The sequence below is a fragment of the Impatiens glandulifera genome, chromosome 3, assembly GCF_907164915.1.
Source record: "Impatiens glandulifera chromosome 3, dImpGla2.1, whole genome shotgun sequence".
Classification (NCBI taxonomy): domain Eukaryota; kingdom Viridiplantae; phylum Streptophyta; class Magnoliopsida; order Ericales; family Balsaminaceae; genus Impatiens; species Impatiens glandulifera.
In genome coordinates this window covers 8,415,511-8,436,038 of record NC_061864.1, presented here as the reverse complement: position 1 = coordinate 8,436,038, position 20,528 = coordinate 8,415,511, and the positions used below count along the sequence as shown (strand labels likewise).

Here is a 20,528-nt window from a genome sequence, read left to right as displayed (position 1 = left end):
CATTTTCACTAGTTTCAGAAATGGTTAATCCAATAAATTAATTTTTGTCAAAAGTTTCGTCTAAACAAACAATATGACACTATAATTTATTATATGTTTCGTATTTGTGGAAGTGTGTGTGTGAGAAAGGCCTCATTTAATTATTTGGGACATGACAAGTATAATCTTATTTATGAATCACTAGTAAAAATTGTGGCGTTAGCGACGGGAAATATGGTCACTATTTCCTGTATTATTGTCGCTAAAAGTCAATAGTCATAATAAATATGTGCGTCGCCAACTGTCGCTTTTCGTTCCGTAACGAAAATATAGCTAGAGGAAAAAATAACGTGGCTAAACAAGTGGCTACAGTAATAAAGGAAGGACTACAAAAATAAATCACATGCACTACTAATTTTCTTTTACCTAATCTATTAATAACATGAATAATAATGAATAGAACAGTTTTATATTTCCAAAATAATCAAAATATTTTACAAATATTATTTCTCAATGTTGTAAATTGAGTACAAATATATAAGTTTAAACTCTTATAACATGTGTTGGATAATTATAACCTAATAAGATTTTTTTAATAAGGCTTCAATGCATGAGGATTCAGAGTATCAACTTCCTGCTTGTGCACATATGGAGAGGTTTCAAAGTCGGATCTAAAATGTTGTTTAGTTATTACAATCTCAATAAAGAAATTTATAGTTCTATTTTAAACATCCATCAAGAGAATAAGGATTTGGAAGTTGGGTGACCCTATTAATTAGGAAAAATATAACTCTTTTACCGAGAGCAACTCTTTTCTCTCGGTTATAATTATAATTATTACTTAAAGCACCTCTTTGCCATCGGTGATATTAATATCACCGAAAGTGTTTTTTTGCTCTCGTCCATAATTCTCGATAATTGTATATTTTTTACTAGTGTGAACACCTCCTTGAGAACTATCCTTTCGTCTCCTTGCTTTGGCGCAGATTCTCCGCATCAATGAGCCTCCTCAGCTTCCCAAACGAATGGACCAAAATCTAGGACCTCGCCATCACAAAGACCAAAGGCAACGACTTCAACTCCAATACTTTCAAGTGATTCTTCCCCAACATTGTTTATCACATTTGGATGGAGAGGACGCTAGAGTCTTCTCAAGAATCCGCAACAATATATGCAAACACAGTCTGGAACAATATTATCACCGACAACAACTCTCTCATCTGAACGTGGAGGCGTATTCCCACAGGCGAGAAAAAATTGGTTAATTTGTCAAAACTATAACATCGCTTACGAGAAAGTCACACTCACCACCAATTTCATCACAATTTAATTCCCAATTCTCATTTGTCATTTGTTATATCTCATTTTTTTATTGTCTTTCATTTAGTTTATTTTTACTCTGATTTCCTTTGAACTCATGTAACTCATTTTTCATTTTGTGGCTTTTTATTTAATCAACGCTTTGACCCGAGGGATCTTCTTACCACCCGGGAGTAGTTCCCTAAATCGATGAAAGATGCTCGTCTTCTGATGACGCTACGATAGTCCCTGTCAGATCGGAGCCTGACTTCCGAACCGATTCCCGCAATTGAAGACTCAGCCTTAGCGGTCCTCAGTAGAACCCCATAAAAAAGTCCTACTGGCTCTTTCAATGACTTCTAGGTTACCTCCTGGAGGTAGACGAGCTCAATTGCATCGACCCTCAATCTTGGTCGGGCTTTCTTCCAGGAAAGAAATTCATTCCAAAACCTAGTCCAGATCTAAAGACCTTGGGAAATGCATAGATCCGTCTTAAAAAAATAGGTCTTCGATCCAGGTAAAACCTGCATTGCGAATAAATGGTTATAAATCATAAGAAAGTCAATGGTGGATACATTATTTGTACTTACCTTTGTCTACCTGAATCAACAACAATGAAAGTTGGAAGGTCAATACTTTAAACTGCACTTTTCAATTTATTCCTGATTAAGAACAAAATAAAAACATGTTTGACATGATTAAATATACAAAAATAATAATACATAGAAAGAAAAAAGGATAAGACTGCATCATCATCATACATTTCTTGTTGATTCTTAAATGTGACAACAATTTAATGTGGTGGAAATTTAAACTTGTGCCTCAACTCTGAATAAATGCAGTGATAGCATCTGCAAAGTTAGAACAAAAATCATTTGTAAAATGTAGAATCCTCAAGATAAGCAATATAAGGAATGACACAAATCCTAGAAGCCCTAGTAGATTGATTGGTTTATTTCTTACAAGCATAGAGAATATGGTTGTTTTTATTAAACATATATAACATCAGATTTTAGTAATTAAATTTCTCCTTGTACTCCTCCAACTATCATTTAAGAAACAATATATTAATATTTTATTTATTACAAAATTAGGAGAAATTGATATTTACCTAGTGGAAATATAATATTGACAAATGTACCAACACCTTTTGTGCCTTTGGTCTCGAGATTTCGATGACGTTTCCATGTTTTTCTTCTGTGATATTCGCGAGAGTATAGGGACGGTAATGCTCCCAAGGTTGAAATAGCTACACTGTACTTAAAGAGGAGAGGAAGCTAAGAAAATAGGATTAATTTATTTATTTTAATATCTTTATATAAAAAATATTAATAAAAGAATGAATGAAGGTCTTTAACTACAGTGTAGTTAGTGGCTGATTACATTGCTAACTTATAGACGGGAACGTGTATTGTCGCTATTAATCCTTTATTTACTAATGAATGAGAATAGCGTAGGTTCACTCTAATTTTTAATGACTTGTACCATTTTAGAGATTAAAGTGTTTATGATGAATATGTTATTGTTGATTTTATTTTTTATCTTGAAATAGTGTTATTTTTATTATTGTGGATGATAAATAAAACTGTTTTACTTCAATAAACTCCTTGAATTATTTAGGCTTAATTAACTAATCACACTTCAGATTAATTAGAAAAGCTCATTAATTAATCTATTAATATAATTATTTGATTCTCCCTTCAAACATTTATAAATTAAGTTGAAATGATTTTCAGATTTGATTCCAATTTTGAACACCTTAGCTTGAAATAGGGTAAAGACTTGTGAAGATGTACTAGTTTCTTAAATAAATAAATAAATAAAAACAATTGTGGAAATGAAACTAAAGTTGCAATGTGTAAATTTGCCTTTTTTATTTACTTTTTAATGAATTATACATGATTAAGAAGCACTAATAAGAATTCTTTTTTTAGTTTTTTTTTTTTTTGATATTTTATTCCTTTGTTATTTTCATATTGTTTCGAGTGTGTTTGATTGCACATTAGGTCACTCGTTTTTATATTGTTTTTGTCGTTGATTTAAACCACCCACGTCAATTTATTTATTTATTTTGTGAAAACAGTTTAACGTTATTTTATTAAAAATCCAAAAGTGGAGAAATGATTAATTATCAAAGCTAGACAAACCATATATTTAATTAAAAAAATCAAACGACCTTAAAGTATCTGATTAGAAATAAAAAAAAAAAATAGAGATTAAAGACAACTAAAACATTCCAATACTATTAATTAACATTTGGTTCAATTTAGCCATTATCATTTTCGAATCCCAATCTGTTAGGAGAGCAGCTCACCTACTTTATTATTTTGCATAAATGTTTTTCTTAGTAAAATCTAAAATGAATTGTAATTTATGGTGGTCATTCTATCTTTTATAAGAAAATATTATTAAACTGAATTTCAGTTTTTATGATATTATATATTGAAAATCAGTAATGGAATAGGCATTTTAAACTTGTTTAGATTTTCTTTTAATGTTGACTTGTTTCTTAATATCAAAATATAGCTAAATTGGCGGCGCTTAATTTAATATTTTACTGACGCATAAATAAGCGTCTTATACCCTACTTAGATCCTTCTTACAGCGACGCTTTATGCGCCGGAAACTTTTTTATACGTCGCCGAAAGTGTTTTCATTGTAGTGGGAAGAAAAAACTTTATTCCCATTCCATCCCTCAATCCCTGTGCAACACACGGGATAATGAAGATATCCCTTTTTAAAAAAATAAATAATCAAGTTACGTACTTTTCAGCATATTTGCTTCAAATAATTCGAATCTAATCTGTCTAAATTGATTCATTGTTTAAAGGTTTACGGCCAAATCAGTTTTCCTTGAAACGTTGCAATCAAAGGCATATCATTAAATAGCTTTTTCAGTTTCTGCAGGCAGAAGACAATTATGGCTCTTCTCTCTTTATTATGTGTACCATGTTTTTTCAAATTATTGGCTACAAAATTCAGATTATTTTGAATGACACAAAAACTTTCTAGCTTAATTATATTTTGAAATAAAATGTTGATCAATATATATTAGTATATTTGAATATTTTATTTATCACTTAAATATATATAGACTAGACTTTGTGAGATTTTGAACCATATTATATATTAAGAGACTATATTATGTATTGAATAATATTCATTTTAATAATACACCCCTTTTTTTGGCTTTCTACAAGAGATAATATTGTACTAAGTGGAATGGAACTCAAATTAAGTGATTTTATTTAGTGCACCATGGCCATACAAATGATGATACCTTGGTTCGTACATTACCAGAAGAAAATGATTCAGCAAGGGAGAACTGATCGTAGGACATCGTGATAGCAAAGGATGTCACTATTAATCTTATTCATAAAACACAATTCAGACAAAACAAACATTCAATTTCATTACGCTGTGACCTCCAAATCATTCCAAGAAATATCGGAATCCGGCTTAAGAAATTTGGTGAACCATTTGTGAGAAAGCTTCTTGTATCTTTTGAGATTGTCTTGAAAGTCAATGTAACCGATTCCAAAGCGAACCGTGTAGCCCGAGTTCCACTCAAAGTCATCTAACAACGTCCATGCAAAGTATCCTTGCACATTCGATCCTTCCCTGCTCAATCATAACAAAACTTATGTTAAATGCTTCCATATTATCATAAATATAACTTACTATAAATAGAAACTTACGAAATAGCAGCTCTAACGAAGTCAAGATGAGAGAAGTGGTAGCTGATTCTCCATGGATCAATAAGCGCTTTGTCAACCGGTATGGTAGGATCACTCGCTTCAGATATCCCTGAGAGGTCAGGTTGCAGTAGTTATATACGTTTTCTTATAGTAAAATATAATTAAATGAAGTGTGACATTATTAATTTAATATACCATTTTCAGTGATAAAAACTCTTGGATTTCCAAATTTTTCTTTCATGTAGATAAGGTAATCACGAATTCCTTTGGGATAGACATTAAGCCAAACTGAACCGGCCTGGAAATAATTAATTGATTATACATGAACATGAAGCCAAAAATTATAATTATTTTAAAATAAAACATAATTTAAATTGATCATCCATACCACAGGTCCAATTAATTGACCATTGCGCTCCGCTAAATAAACAAGTGAAAATGTAAATATTTATAAGACAAAGGACAAGTAAATTTATTTTAATTATATATGAGCCAAAATCGATTAATTAACATCAATCTCAACTTACATAAGACGTAGGCATTAGTATCGGTGAAGTAGCTTTGCTCAGTTGGATTGGCGGGTACTTTTCTATTGATTACGTAGGTGGAGGTATAATAGTTTATACCGATGAAATCATATGAACCTATTAACGAAGCAGATTCTTCTTCACTAAATTTTGGAAGTCGCAGGCCAACAATGCTCCGCATCACATCTGGATAGTCTCCATAAACAATTGGATTCACAAACCTAATTAATTAACGCGTTACAAGAATTAGTTAATATTTATATATATTGGTCATCAAGAAACTAAATTAAAGATTAATCTGACCATCCAAAGTTGAAATCAAGAGCCCTCTGTGTAGCTTCCCTGTCCTCAATGGACTGTGTGAACGGTATCCTCCAGTCAGCAACATGAGTGATTCCAATTTCACCTTTTTGTTTTTCCTGAAAATTAATTAATTTTTTTATTTTCTTCCTTGTTTTCACGGTAAAAGGAAATTAAGTAAACCAAAACTTCTGTATATATATAATTAATTACCTGGTACTTTTCCCTGTACACTTTCACTGCAGATGCGTGAGAGAGAAGAATGTGGTGAACAACCAAATAAGGCTCGACTGCAGAATCTCCTTGGGTGGCATTCAATTGAGATTGCCAAGGAGAACCCCGACCCGGTGCCAGACTAGCATTAATGTAACCACCGACAGTAAACATGTATGGCTCGTTGAAAGTGATCCAATGTTTTACTTTATCTCCAAATTCTTCGAAGAGAACCTCTGCATAGTCAGTGTAATCTTGCCTGTAACAATTAAATGACGAATTTATGAACATTTGTAGCTATATATTATAAATTTTTAGTTGTAATTGTGAGATCTTTAATATTAATGTACTTACACAATCTGGGGACTTAGGAAACCCAAGTATTCATTCTCAAGTGCTTGGGGAACATCCCAATGGAATATTGTCACAAAGGGCTTTTTACCTATATATATATAAATTAATTATTATATTGTGTAATAAAAAAAACAAATTAATATGTAGGAATAGAAATGATTAAATGGGGTTGTGTGTGTGCATGCACCTTTAGCTTCAAGCTCATTGAAGAGATCTTTGTAATGTTGAATTGCTTCTTCATTCTTTCCACCCTTCAATGATCCATCTACATTAATATTAATATTAACATTAATATGTTAAGTTGTTGTTGTTTAATTAAACAATCAACATGTGAAAATAAGTGGTAATTAATTTAATTATTTACTAGGTAATATTCTGGCCCATGGAATTGACATTCTGTAGGCATCCATGCCCATGCTGTCCAAGATTTCTAAATCTTCCTGCAATAATATTAGGAAGATATATAATTAGACTGGGAGTTTCGATTGAACGAATTTATTTTCAGTGAGAATGAAAATATGTATAATTTTCACTAAACTCAATCAATAAGGAAAAACATACTTTTTTGGTTTTTAATTATGATGCTAAAAATTCTATCCACAATCATAACAAGTTAATGCAATAGCGACGTTTTTTAACGTCGCAAATACTATTAATAAAATGTTTTTTGAAACTAATAATTTAGTGGTATAGTGTAAAAACTCATATTCTCAAGTTCATGGAATCGATTATTTACAAGCGAATCATTTACAAAAATATATAACAAATAATGTTTATTTACCTTGTAACGTTTGTAAGAATCAAGTGCCACATCTCCGTTACTACCATCTGCTATTTTCCCTGTAATTAAATATTAAAGTATGAGAACATTTGAAGTCCACTTATAAATAAGGTACTACATTTATTTATAAGCACATAATAAGTTTGTTGTATGGACAACAACAACAAAAAAAAATCATATATATGTATATAGTTTTTCAAATGAGACAGGTTTAATGGTATATTAATAAAAATATAAAAAAAAAAATAGTAACAATATAGAAAAAGTTTAATGGTATATATAAGCAGTGCTGGGTTTAGTTCGTCCTATTCATATTTTTAAAAATATTTTTATAAAAATATATAATATTTTAATTTTACTTTACTAATTATTTAAATTTAAGAGAAACCTTTTTTTATATGTATATGAGTAATATTTGAATTATATTTTTACAAAAATAGACTAGCTAACTAATTATTGGAGTATGGTGAAACAGATCTATGAACAAAAAGTACAGTATACTGCATTCAATGCCGGATCAGAGTTATCTCGATCTTTTTATAAATTTAAATCAAGATTTCTATCATTTATATAATTTTTTGGAAATTAATTACATAAAATCAAGTAAAAAAAATATTAATTGTATGTATAGCTTTTCACATGAGATAGGTTTAATGGTATCTTAATCAAAATTCAAAATATATAAAATAGTAACAATATGACAAAAGTTTGATGAGGAAATATATAAAATAAATATTATAATTACTATTTAATTTTGTCTTTAAAAGGACCAGTTAGCTAGGTTGAATATAACCAAAAATGCAATATGATTGAAAAATGACAAAGCTAACTAACTATATATTGGAGCAGTACCAAACAGATCTCATAATGAAAAAAATAAAAGATATTTGTGTAGATTTTTGCATATATATTTAAATCTAGATTTATTAGGTTTACTATGTTAATATTTATATAGGAATTATATTCAGAAAATTGAATATGTTAGATGTTGGATAATTGATACCAAAAAAATAGATATCCAATTATATACATCTAATCATTTCTATTTTTTGTATTTTGAAATAATTAATCAAATAAAATTAAAGATAATTATATTAACAGTAACAATTGTTTTTATTAAATAAAGACATAAAAATAAAATCTGCAAGTAATAGTAATAAATAATAATTACTTAAATTTAATAAGAAAAACTAAAAAAACATCAAGTAGAATAAAAATAGTTAATTAGTTAATTAGTTAACAGTGAACATGACAACTCAAAAACCATAAATATGTTTCTTTTATATATTTATATATGATATATATATATTAAATGTTAACTAAAAAAATCTTATCAGACTTTAATATTTCAACTTTGTATATATATTAAAAGATCTAATTTAAAAATATATCTTATATTCAAATCTAATAAATCAATTTTTATTATATTAAAATTCCATTTTTTATTGATGAAATATTTATTAGGATTTAGCGATTTGACTGTTCACAATTACAAACTCAGTATTAATAATAACAATACTCACTATCTTGAGCTACTTTTTATTTTTATTTGTTTGCTTATAAACGTGACCAAAATAGTAGCTAGTAAGTTTCAGTAAACAAGTAAATTCCATACTCATCCAAGTTTAGATAATTTAAAAAATTTTTTTGTAATTTTTTTTCTCATTTATTTATGCTAGTTAGTAGTAATGACTAACTTCTTACGTTTTTTATTTAAACTAATTTTATTAAATGTATTTTCTTTGTGTTCAACAATATTTTTTATTTTCGTTTTGTTATAAACGTCTTTATCTAAGTAATCTCCAAACATTTAAATAAAATATTGTGGTGCATTTATTTAAAAATCCAAAAACTATTTAGATTGTTATGATTCAATATCATGTTAATATATACTTTATTTGGGTTGAGAGAAAATATATTTTATTTGGATAAATTAAATCCGAACTCAACCAAATTCGAATTCAATAAAATCCATCTGAAATAGCTTAACCAAAATTTTAAATTAATTTGTTAAATATTTTAATTAATCTTATATTATTATGTAAGGAATGAGAAAAAGAGAGAAAAGAGACATGGTTGTTCATGAGTAAACGTATCCCAGATACTTAATCCTTTGCCTGCTTCGAAAGCTGCTCCTTCATACTGCATCAACAAAATTAATTAGCTAGAGAATATTTATAGAAACAAAAAAAAACAAGAACAAGCATGTAACAGTAGTTAGTTTATTTTTTATTTTACTTTTAATCTAAGAAGTTAACATAAAACTCCACGCTTACGAGCCTACAACTTTCCACGTCTATTTAACACGTTTAAAGTATGAATTAAACCCGTGAATTTTGGTTTTTCAAAAAAAGGAACCGACCTGATAAGCTGCAGTTGCAGCCCCGAAAATGAAACCTTCGGGGAAGCTACTTCGGTTTAGGGAAGTTAGATCGTATGAGGGCAGAGAATCCAGTTGACAAGTTACAAGAGAAGAAGAAACCAGAAGAAGAAGAAGAACATGAAGAAGATATTGAGTAGAGAGTAGCTTCTCCATGACCATATCTTACTTAAAGTTGATAAGGTTTTAGGTGTGAAGTGCAAGTCTTATTCTTCCTCTATTTATAGTCACAAAATGACCTTTTCCCTTCTCTCTATCCATCAGATCTAGCTAGCTAGAGCTTGTTTGATCTTGTTTTTTTTTTCAAACAAACAAAAAAAAAAAATTGTAAGTTATTTTGATTTTTAATATATTTTTGTATTTAAAATTAATAAAAAAAATAAAATAAAGAATATTTTAATTGATAAAATTAATTATTTTAACATTTTAAAATGCATGAAAGTAATATGGATGATAAAGAAATTTCAAATCACCTTATTCACGTGGGGGTATATATGAAGATAATTTGAAAAAAAAAATTAGTGAATGAAGCTAAATAATTTTAGTATTTAGAAAGGAAAACGACTATTCATTCATGAGTGCCTCGGCCCCAACAATCCCAGACTCGAATGACTGGCCTTGCTTTAAGTCAACCTTGTTTGGGATATATCCTTTGTTCAAATTGCATTTTTTAAATTACAATTTTTAAATTTATTAATAATGCTATCATATTTTGATAATTATTATTTATGTAAAGAGAAAAAAAAAATAGTTTAATTTAAGTATTTATTGGATGTATGATATTCAACACTTTATCAAAATTTGTATTTAATGGTGAGTCTACCGGTTACATTTTAGACTTTTATTAAGAATTACCTACTTAGTACTAATCATTTTAAAGGGGTTCTTGTTTCCGGACATGCTTATCAAGTGTGACATGGTGATTTTCTCTTATCTTCCTGTCGATCGACTGTTCGTTATATTTTTGTTGTCACAAAAAAAGATCAAGGTAGTTCAGTGGTAATAGTCGGCTTAAGAGACCAAAATGTCACGAATTCGATTCCATCTAAATGTGTTTTAAGTTTAAACGAGATCATGGTTGTAGGGTGTCATTATAAATATTTAATATTTTGTATCTACATGACCTTTTTCATATTATAAGTTTACATGGTTGTACTTATTTTTCCCAACAAAATATTTTGTATCTACAGGTTTAATTTATTTGAGAATCAAAAGTACAATAATTAAAAGTAAATTTTAATATAATCAATTTCAAAATTAAGATTTCACTAAAAAGTAATGGTATTGTAAAATAAGGAAAACGTAGCTAAAAACATAAAAACAGCTGCTAAAAATAAATATAAAGTGATATATTGATACCGACATTTCATGTGTTGCTAAATAAGCGCCGGTAAAAAATGAAATATGCTATTTTGAAGAACGCTATTGTTGTTTTAGACATACTTAAGCACAAGTGACTACTTGCGTTGTCTGTAAGCGCCGGTAAAGACCTTTTCATGGCGCATTGAGTGTATTTTTGTTGAGGCAGAGATAGCTTGACTTAATGTTTCTCAATAAATCAAAATTTAACTGAATTTTTGGATAATTTTAAAATGTACCATATTAAAATTTTAAAAATAATGTTTTTAATTATTTGACTATTTTGTTGATGCCGGGGTGTTATGGTGGTGAGTGTTCATGTTAACCTCATACATTAAATAATATATATATAAATATATATATATATATATATATATATATATATATATATATATATATATATATATATATAAAATATTTTAGTAATGAAAAAAAAACATGACATAAAAATAAAGTAAGAAAATGTTAATATATTATTTGAGATAATAAGTTTGTAGTAAGATAAACCATTATTACACCGTTTCAATTATAAGAACTTGGTTTTACTTAAAAAAAAACGTGAGCATGCAGGTCCAAGACACATTTTTAGTTCTATCATATCTCACAATTAGGAGCGCTTTGTTTCATAATAATAGAAATTCAATAAAAAATAATAATTTAGAAGAGTATTGTTTGTTTAAGATCTTATAATAATAACAATTAGCATTGATATTGATAGTATTTAGTTTAGTTAAAATAATTATTATATAATATTATTTGAATAAAATTAATTTTTATTATTTTAAATTTTTAAGATTGTAAAATACAAACTTAAACAAAGTTAAATTATGATATATATCAATGTGAATGAAATTTAGACATTTTTATAGAGTGACATAAAAAGTAGTAAAAACTAATAATTATCCAATCAAATTAAATATGTTTTAAATTTAATTATAACAATTAAATGTTAAGAATAATTTACTTTAATTTTATGTTCAAGTTAAGCAATTACAAATTTATGTATAACATTGTTTAAAAAATAAAATACAACAAAAAAAATATCATCATTTAAGGTGACATGTAAAAAAAATAATAATAAAATAATTAAAATAAAATAGAAAAGGCCTGATCCTTTTATTTTTTTCTAATTAGGAGTACAAAACTACTAACAATTATGTCTTCTTTCCTTTTCTTTCAAATATTTAAAATATATATTATACTATTATCATTTAATTATTAAATCATTTAAAACATTAATTAAAATAATAAAATATTTTTATTTATTTTTTAATAAAATTTAAATAAAATATATTTTGCTAGATGTTGTGAACATATATTAAATATCTGACTATTTGAATTTCCCTATCATTAAAATATGAATATTAAATTTTAGTTTTTTTTTATAAATTTGATGATATATTATATATATAATTTAGGAATATTTAATTTGTAAAGTTAGTAAGATTTTTATAATAATTATATTTTAATTTAATTTAAAAATTATTTCAAAATTTTAAATCTCTTAAATAAAAAAATTAAAATTGATTTTCCCAATAAATATATATATATATATATTTATGGAAGATATTGAATAATTAAGGATATTGGAAAAATAAAATACTAAGGTTCTCGTCGTAGATTTGATTAGGCGACTGATAGAACCAGAAACTATAAAATATTTTTGTGAAAAAAGAAAAAACTAATAGTATATATATATAATATGGGGGTGGTGGGCTTAGCCCCTACAGCCCATACATCCTTCTCTCTTTATGATGTTTGTCGTGTCTTTAATTCCAAAATTAATTGTTTATGAAAATGCTGGCCGGTTCAATCGGTATTTATTTCTCTCTCTCAAACCCCTATTAATTATATACATAAAAAAAGATATATGGGTGGTGAGCTTAAGCCTCTACAGCCCATACATTATCTCTCTATCATGTTTGTTAAATTATTTCTAATTTTATTTTAAATTGTTTTCCATTGATTTGAATATTTACCTCTTTTTTACTGTTAGGATTTTTATAATTTAAACGTTTCATAATCAAAATTTTTAAAGGACCACACCGTGCGCGTTCAAACAAAAATACTATTTAATTAATGCCAACCAACTTTGTACTCAACGTTATCTTGTGGATAAGACCATTAATTGCTTCGTTTAAATCATTATTTATTTTTATATTTTAAAAAGTAATGCAATGTTTTTCTTAATTCAAATAAAGATGATTGGTTGGTATACTATGGTCATGTTTGTTTCGGCGTTAATAAGCTGCGTATCAGCGTTTGCGTAATAAATAAGCTGCTACAGTAATTTTGCGTAAATAAACTCACACACAAAATTACAATCAAACACATTTTTGCGTTTAAACTCAAATTTCTCTCTACCTTCCTACTCAACGTTTAAAATTATAATCTCAGCGTTTTTCTCTCTTATCACTTTAAAATATTTTTTTATTTATTATTTATAATATATATATATATATATCTTAATATATAAAATATAAATATATTATGATTTTTTTATTTATAATTATAGTTTTAGAAATTAAATTAGCATTAATTATCCAAAAGTATCGAATTACAATTAAAATAAATTATAATACGAATAAATTAGAAAGCTTGAAAATAAATGGACAATTGAAAATTAGATGATGGAGAGCGTGGAAATATGAAAAATATATATAATAATAAATTATTTTTTTTCATCATATATTAGAATATATTATTTTTTAATTTAAGTCATTTATTAATATTTAAAATTATATATTAATATATTTTTATATAAAAATTAATATATTAATATAATTTATTTTGAAATATATATTATTTTTTAATTTAAATAATCTATTAATATTTAAAACTAAATTAATAAATATATATATATATATCATTATATATATAATATTAATTATTAAATAATATTATAAATATAAAAAAATAAATAAGCTGAACTTATAAGCTGAATCAAACATTCCCAAACTTAACGATTAAATAAGCTAAGAATCCTATAAACGTACTTGAGAATAAGTTGAATAAGCTGATGTCAATAAGCTGAGAATAAGCTGAATCAAACTAGCCCTATATAATATGAAAAATATACCCCATATGCAACTCATTGTACTCTCTAAATAAAATCAAATGAAAAATATGATTGGTATGATGTTTAGTTTACTCGGATATAATTTGTATGTAATTAATTTTTTTTAATACAAACAATCGTTTGTTTATATTTTTGTAATGATTATGGTGATATTTTTTCTTCTTTTTTAAATAGTCTATCTAGTGATATAAATTATTATTTACTTATTTTTATTTTTCTAAACAATAATCTACACAGAAAAACTCACTCTAAAGAAAAAAAAAATCTATTGGAAGAAGGTAAAAGATCTTTTTTCATTCTCTAAATTGTAAAGTATAATATATAAAAACAAATTGTGCTTAGTTGTTTTGGTATCTTATTAAAAAGTATTTGAATTTTGAATGGTAGGAATATAGGTCATTTCTCTAAAAAAAAAAAAATTAGATTTGAATTATATAATAAATTATAAATTTAATTCAAGTGAGAAAGTAGTTATATATTTTTATATATGCCAAGTAAATCTTAATCAATTTGTGGTGAGAATTAAAATTTTGACAAGAAATGAATTATTAAAAAAAGTACCTTCAGTAGGGACTATAATGGATACTGACAAGAAATGAATTATTAAAGAAAAGGGACCTTCAGCAGGGACTATAATGGATACTGTCGACATATCTGTCTATAATAGAGAAAAAGAAAAAGAACATTATTTTTATCAATTGAATGAAATTTGTAAATATTTAATGGGTGATAAAACGTATTATTTATCCTATTTAAATTTTTTTAAAATTTTATATAAAATCAATTTTTCAATCAATTGTTTCTCAACAATCACATAACTTATTTCATTAACAAAAATACTAAAATAATCTCTATTTTAAATTTTTTATTTTATTCATATATATCAATACTTTTTAAGTATTTTTACCAAAAAATAATTATCACCTCTTCAAAATTATCACAAATCATTATTTTTTTTCTCACTCTATATTTTTTCCAAAACCCCAATCCAAATAAGGTCTTATAAGAGGATGACAATATTTGAAATATAAACTAAACAAAGTAATAACTTTAAAAAAGTATTTATAATAATAGTTCAAATCTGATTTTTTTTTAAATTATATTAATATTATAAAATATTATTATAATGTTATAATATAATATAGATTTTATGCTTTCTTTTGTTATGCGAATTCCATTTTTTTAATTTTTGTGGACTATTTAAAAAAAAAAAAATATATATATATATATATATATATATATATATTAAAATGCTGCAAATAATGGAAAACGTAAAGTAGAGAAAGAGGACAGTGATTAATAGACATATGTATGTGTCATAGCCATTGGATTTTTATATTTGTTTATTTGTGGTGTAGAATCAGTGAGTATTAAATGACTCATGAGTCAATTTAGTTAGTTGGGTTATTTGAATTGTTTTCTTTTCAAATATTTATCTTTATTGGTCGGTAGTAATTTATTTATATTTTTGATAATTTATAAATTTTATAAAAATATTGATCGGTGTTTATTTTAAAAATATTATTATTATTTTGCACAAATAGATTGGAATTGACTAAGAAATTTATCATGACATTCAACAAACAAGTTAGGTATGAATCCAATTATTTTTAATTTCTTAATATAAAAAACTTAACATATTTTTTAAAATCTAATATTCACTTTAATTTAAAACATTATAAATTAAATTTAACGGATGAATCAATTCTTTCCACCCAAAATACAAAATTAATGTAATGATATTTGAGAGGTTGAATAATCTAAACTTGGAGTTAACCTTCATCAAACTTATCTTCAAATGCCTGAAAGTTGAATAATTAATGTCAACTTTAGGAGAGCTAATTAACCTTTATCAAGCTTATTTTCCACATGAGTATCTCAAAGTTGAATAATTAATGCCAATTTTAGGAGAGCTAACTTTCATCAAACTTATCTTCAAATGCCTCAAAGTTGAATAGCTAACTTTTATCAAACTTATCTCATCAAGTGCCTCAAATTAAGTTAAATAACGTCAATTTTAGTTGATTAATTGACATTATTTTCCACATGTTAACCTATGAATATCTCAAAGTTGAATAATGCCATTTTTAAGGGAGCTAACTTTCATCAAACTTATCTTCAAGTGCCTCAAATTAAGTTGATTAATGTCAAAAAAAATTTGTGTTTAAAATGTCAATTTTAAGGGAACCTCAAAGTTGATTAATGTCAATTTTAAGAGAGCTAAAGTTTATCTTCCACATGTTAAGATATAATAGTACATAAAAATTGAATAATGACAATTTTAGGGTAGTTAAAGACCATCTCAAACCGAAAAAACCCATTTTCAAACTAATTTTGGTGTAAATGTCATATCAAACAGTAAATCTTCTCCAACCGAAAAATTAATTCTCAAACCTAAAGAATATTCTTATAATATTATTCCTTACATCAACTTTATAAATTTTTAATATCACCTCATATATTTTACAATATTATAGATCACACCACAATATTTTAATATCACCCCATTATTTTAAATTTGATTTTAAATAAATTATTAAAAATTTAAAAATCATAATACACAAATTAAATAAAAAATTAATGTTCATTATTATAATTATAATATTTTTTAACATTATTATAATATTTGAACATTATTATAACTTTTGAATATTATTATAATTTTTTTAACACTATTATAATTTTTTTTGAATATTATTATAAATTTATGTTATACACAAAAATATTATATAAATTAATTAAATTATATAAATAAATTAAAATAATAAATTATATAAATAAGTTTAATGTATAAAATGGACCTAAATTAAGTGTAAGGGTTAAATTTAAAAAACAAAAAAACTTTTGAGTTTTATGAATATTGCAAACGCATATATGCGTTTGCAGAGACAGAAAATGAGGGAAAACTTATTTTGAGTTTGAGTATTAGTATCGGTTGGAGTGAAAAAAGAGGTTTTGAGTATGAGTTTGGTATTCGGTTGGAGTTGCTCTAACTTTCAATGAATTTATTTTTTCAACATGTTACCGATCTAGATACATTGGCAATAACTCATCAAGATAGTTTAAAGTAAAGTATTTTTTAAAAGACTAAATTATTACGAGTATGGCCTAAAGTGTTTTATTTAAAATGACCATCCTCCATTCAAAAAAAAAAATACCTTAACAATATTAACAATATGAGAGACTCCTTTAACACGTGAAAGGATATTATTGTTACTATTCAAAATGTACGTATTAATTGTGCATACATTGATTTCATATATGACAACTATTCATGTACAATCATCTATTTATTGTTGATGATATATTTTTATTTAGGCCTTATTTGGATTCGGGTGTTTTAAAAACCTTGAAGGAAAAAAATAATAATGATGTGTGATAATTTTGAAAAGTAATGATTATTTTGATAAAAAAAACTTAAAAAGTATTGATATATATATATATATATATATATATATATATATATTATATATATATATATATATATATATATAAAAAAAATAAAAAACAATAATTTAAATAAATAATATTTTAATATTTTAGTTAATAAAATTAGTGATTTAATTGTTGTGAAGTGATTGATTGTAAAATTAATTTTTGTTGAGTTTTTAAAAAAATTAAAGAGAACAAGTTTTAAGGAAAATAAAAATTTGGAAGACGGAATAAGAGAGAATGATGTTACATCATGTCAGTTTGAAAAAAATAAGAAACGCTAAGAAAAGAGAATAAAAAAAAATTATTTACTTTTTTCATCTAATAAGATAAACAATCACTCAATCCATTAAAAATTATTAGTTTAAAATATATATTTTATATTTTAATTAATAATTTTATTTAAAATAGTAAATAATATAATATTTTAAAATTATGATTTTATTTTATTTTTTTTAATAAAATTAATAATTTTAATATATATATATATATAATGTACTTATAACTATTAAAATCAATAATAATTTATACTAAAATAACTTTAAACAAAAATTTATTTTAATATTTAAAAAATGTATATAAATTCTAATATATATATATATATATATATATATATATATATATATATATATATATATATATATATATATAATATATTTATTTAGAATAATTACTAAAGTAAATTTATTAAATAAATACAGAACTAGCTAAAACACTAAATAATAAAAAAAAATATTTAAGATAATAACTTTAGTTTAATATTATGAACTTATTTTAATAAATTAGAAAAAATAATTATATATATTTTGAATAATAATGTATTATAAATAGAATTATAAGGTATATAAATTTAAATAAAAATATTATTTTTTTTTAAAATGGTGATAAAAAAATTCAAATTATTAATCAACCTAACAAAATCTAAATATTATTAAAATATATAATATTTTTTTAGTATTTTAAATTTATTATAATGAATAAAAAAAATTAAATAAATAAAATTATATATATATAAATTAATATTTTAAAACTTACTTAAAAAATCATAATAATATATCGTTAAAGTGTTTGTTTCTAATTTGTTCCATACTTATTCTAAATAAAATATATTATATATTGAATTATTAGAATTTTTTATTATTTAAAAATAAAATAAAATCTTTGTTTAAAAATATTTTATTCCAAAACATCATTAAGTTTAATAATTATAAATATATTAGATAGATTAATCTTATTTAAAAAATCATTATTTTAAAATATTATATTACTTATTATTTTAAATAAAATAATTATTTGAAAATATGAAATATATATTTCAAACAAATAATTTTTAATAAAAATATTAAAAGGTCTAGTAATTTTGTGGTGCACATATATAAAAGAAGGTTCAGGCTTTGAGTCTTGCAAGTTAGGGCATCAAGTTCATATTTATAAATAAAATATTTTAAGTAAATAAGTATATTTGACATTTTTAACAATATAAAGGACAACTCAATAATACACCTTGATTTTATGTGTAGGACACATGCTTTCATAATGAACTTTCAATAATTTTCAAAAAATCCCACAATTTCAAAATATTTGTCTATTTTTTAATATGTCCTTTTGTTGGCGGGCTCTCTGTGTTTGCTTTCATGGTGTAAAGTTAAATAATGCCAACTTTAGGGAGCTAACTTTCAAGAAGCATATCTTCAATATGCAAACATTAATTCAAGATATATAATAAGTTTCACAAATATTGGTTGAAAACATTGGACTTGTTTTCCCAGCTAACATAGTTGTTGGCTGATTTACCATGTAAATTCATAATCATTGCCCTTCAATTTTATTCAAAGGTATTCGGTCTCTTAGATCGATTCTTTCCACCGAACCATCATGGTGATACATATTTAATAATTTCTTATTTGTTTATGTTTTCTAGAGCTTGTTTGATATTGGCTAAAAATATCATTATTACATCATCTATTTTTTTAACTATTAAATCAATTAAAATATTTTTAATTATTTTATATAAATTTTAAATGAAAAAATAATTTAGTAATTTAATCAAAATAATTCAAAATTTGACTTTTCGTCAAACAATGTTTTGATTACTTTTGATGTATGTTTTTTTAATGAAAAAATAGTTATATCACATGACTAATTTTTCGGGTCATTAAATCACTTAATTATTAATTAAAATACTAAAATATCATTATTTATTTATTGTTAGAGAATAACTCAACAAATATGGTGCATTTGTTTCAAATTTACATATTCCACCATGAGCATTTGTATGCTTATTCTAATATCTCACCCATTAAATGTAACTTTTAAATAGCTTAGACAATTTTTTAATATTTAGACTTCTAGAAATAATTTAAATTTATGCCTCACAAATAATTTAGCTAATAAGTCTATTAAAATTCACGATTAATTTTATCTTATTTAGATCATAAAACTTGAAATCGTAGTAATTGCATTACATAGTAGTTGTGTATTCTGAAAGATAAGGCAATGTAAGCTTGTAATTTAAAAGTAGAAGTTAAAATTCTTTTGTTTTACAATGAAAAGATATTAATTTAACAAAATTAATATTGTTGTAAAGTTTGTATAAATTATTGGTAACGTATTTGTTTTTTATGATTGGTTTATGTGAAGTATTAAATTATGTTTAAAAGATCAAATAGATTCTATTCTCAATTAGGCTTAATTTGGTAAGTTTTATTATTTGTTTGATTTGATGCTAAATGAAAGTATTGTTTGTAGTTGACTTATGTCTTATATTTCTATCTTACTATTTCGATTCTCACTTTTGGGGTTATGCTAAAATTTTAAATTAAAAATAATTAATTTTTATTTGAATTTGTTAAATTAAGTTATATTATATCTTATAAAGATTATTTATTTGTTGAATTTAGTTGATAATATTAAATAACAGGAATATATGTACATTTTGATTGACAAATAAAATACCTTTACTTCAATTTTGTAGAAAAGTTTTAAACATGAAATAATATCAAATCAGATTTCTTTTTTTCTTTTATGAATTGAATTGTTGATTTTGATTTATTTTAGTTGATATTATAATATTTTAGTAATTAAATTTTATTTTAATCATAGTATTTAGCTTCTTACAAATTTTAAA

The 20,528-nt window shown here is 24.5% G+C and overlaps 1 protein-coding gene across 1 annotated transcript; it reads right to left on the bottom strand.

The window, feature by feature from the left end:
* Nucleotides 1–4,501: 4,501 nt before the first annotated feature.
* Nucleotides 4,502–9,727, bottom strand: LOC124932045 (beta-glucosidase 24-like). The gene is made up of 13 exons (XM_047472647.1): nt 9,514–9,727; nt 9,224–9,293; nt 7,152–7,210; nt 6,735–6,810; nt 6,558–6,635; nt 6,371–6,458; nt 6,017–6,275; nt 5,807–5,922; nt 5,504–5,724; nt 5,365–5,396; nt 5,172–5,274; nt 4,977–5,085; nt 4,502–4,899 (listed from the first exon to the last, which is right to left on the bottom strand). Exons 1-13 carry the CDS (start codon nt 9,691–9,693, stop codon nt 4,692–4,694), a joined length of 1,599 nt encoding a protein of 532 aa, XP_047328603.1. The 5' UTR covers nt 9,694–9,727; the 3' UTR covers nt 4,502–4,691.
* Nucleotides 9,728–20,528: the final 10,801 nt, after the last annotated feature.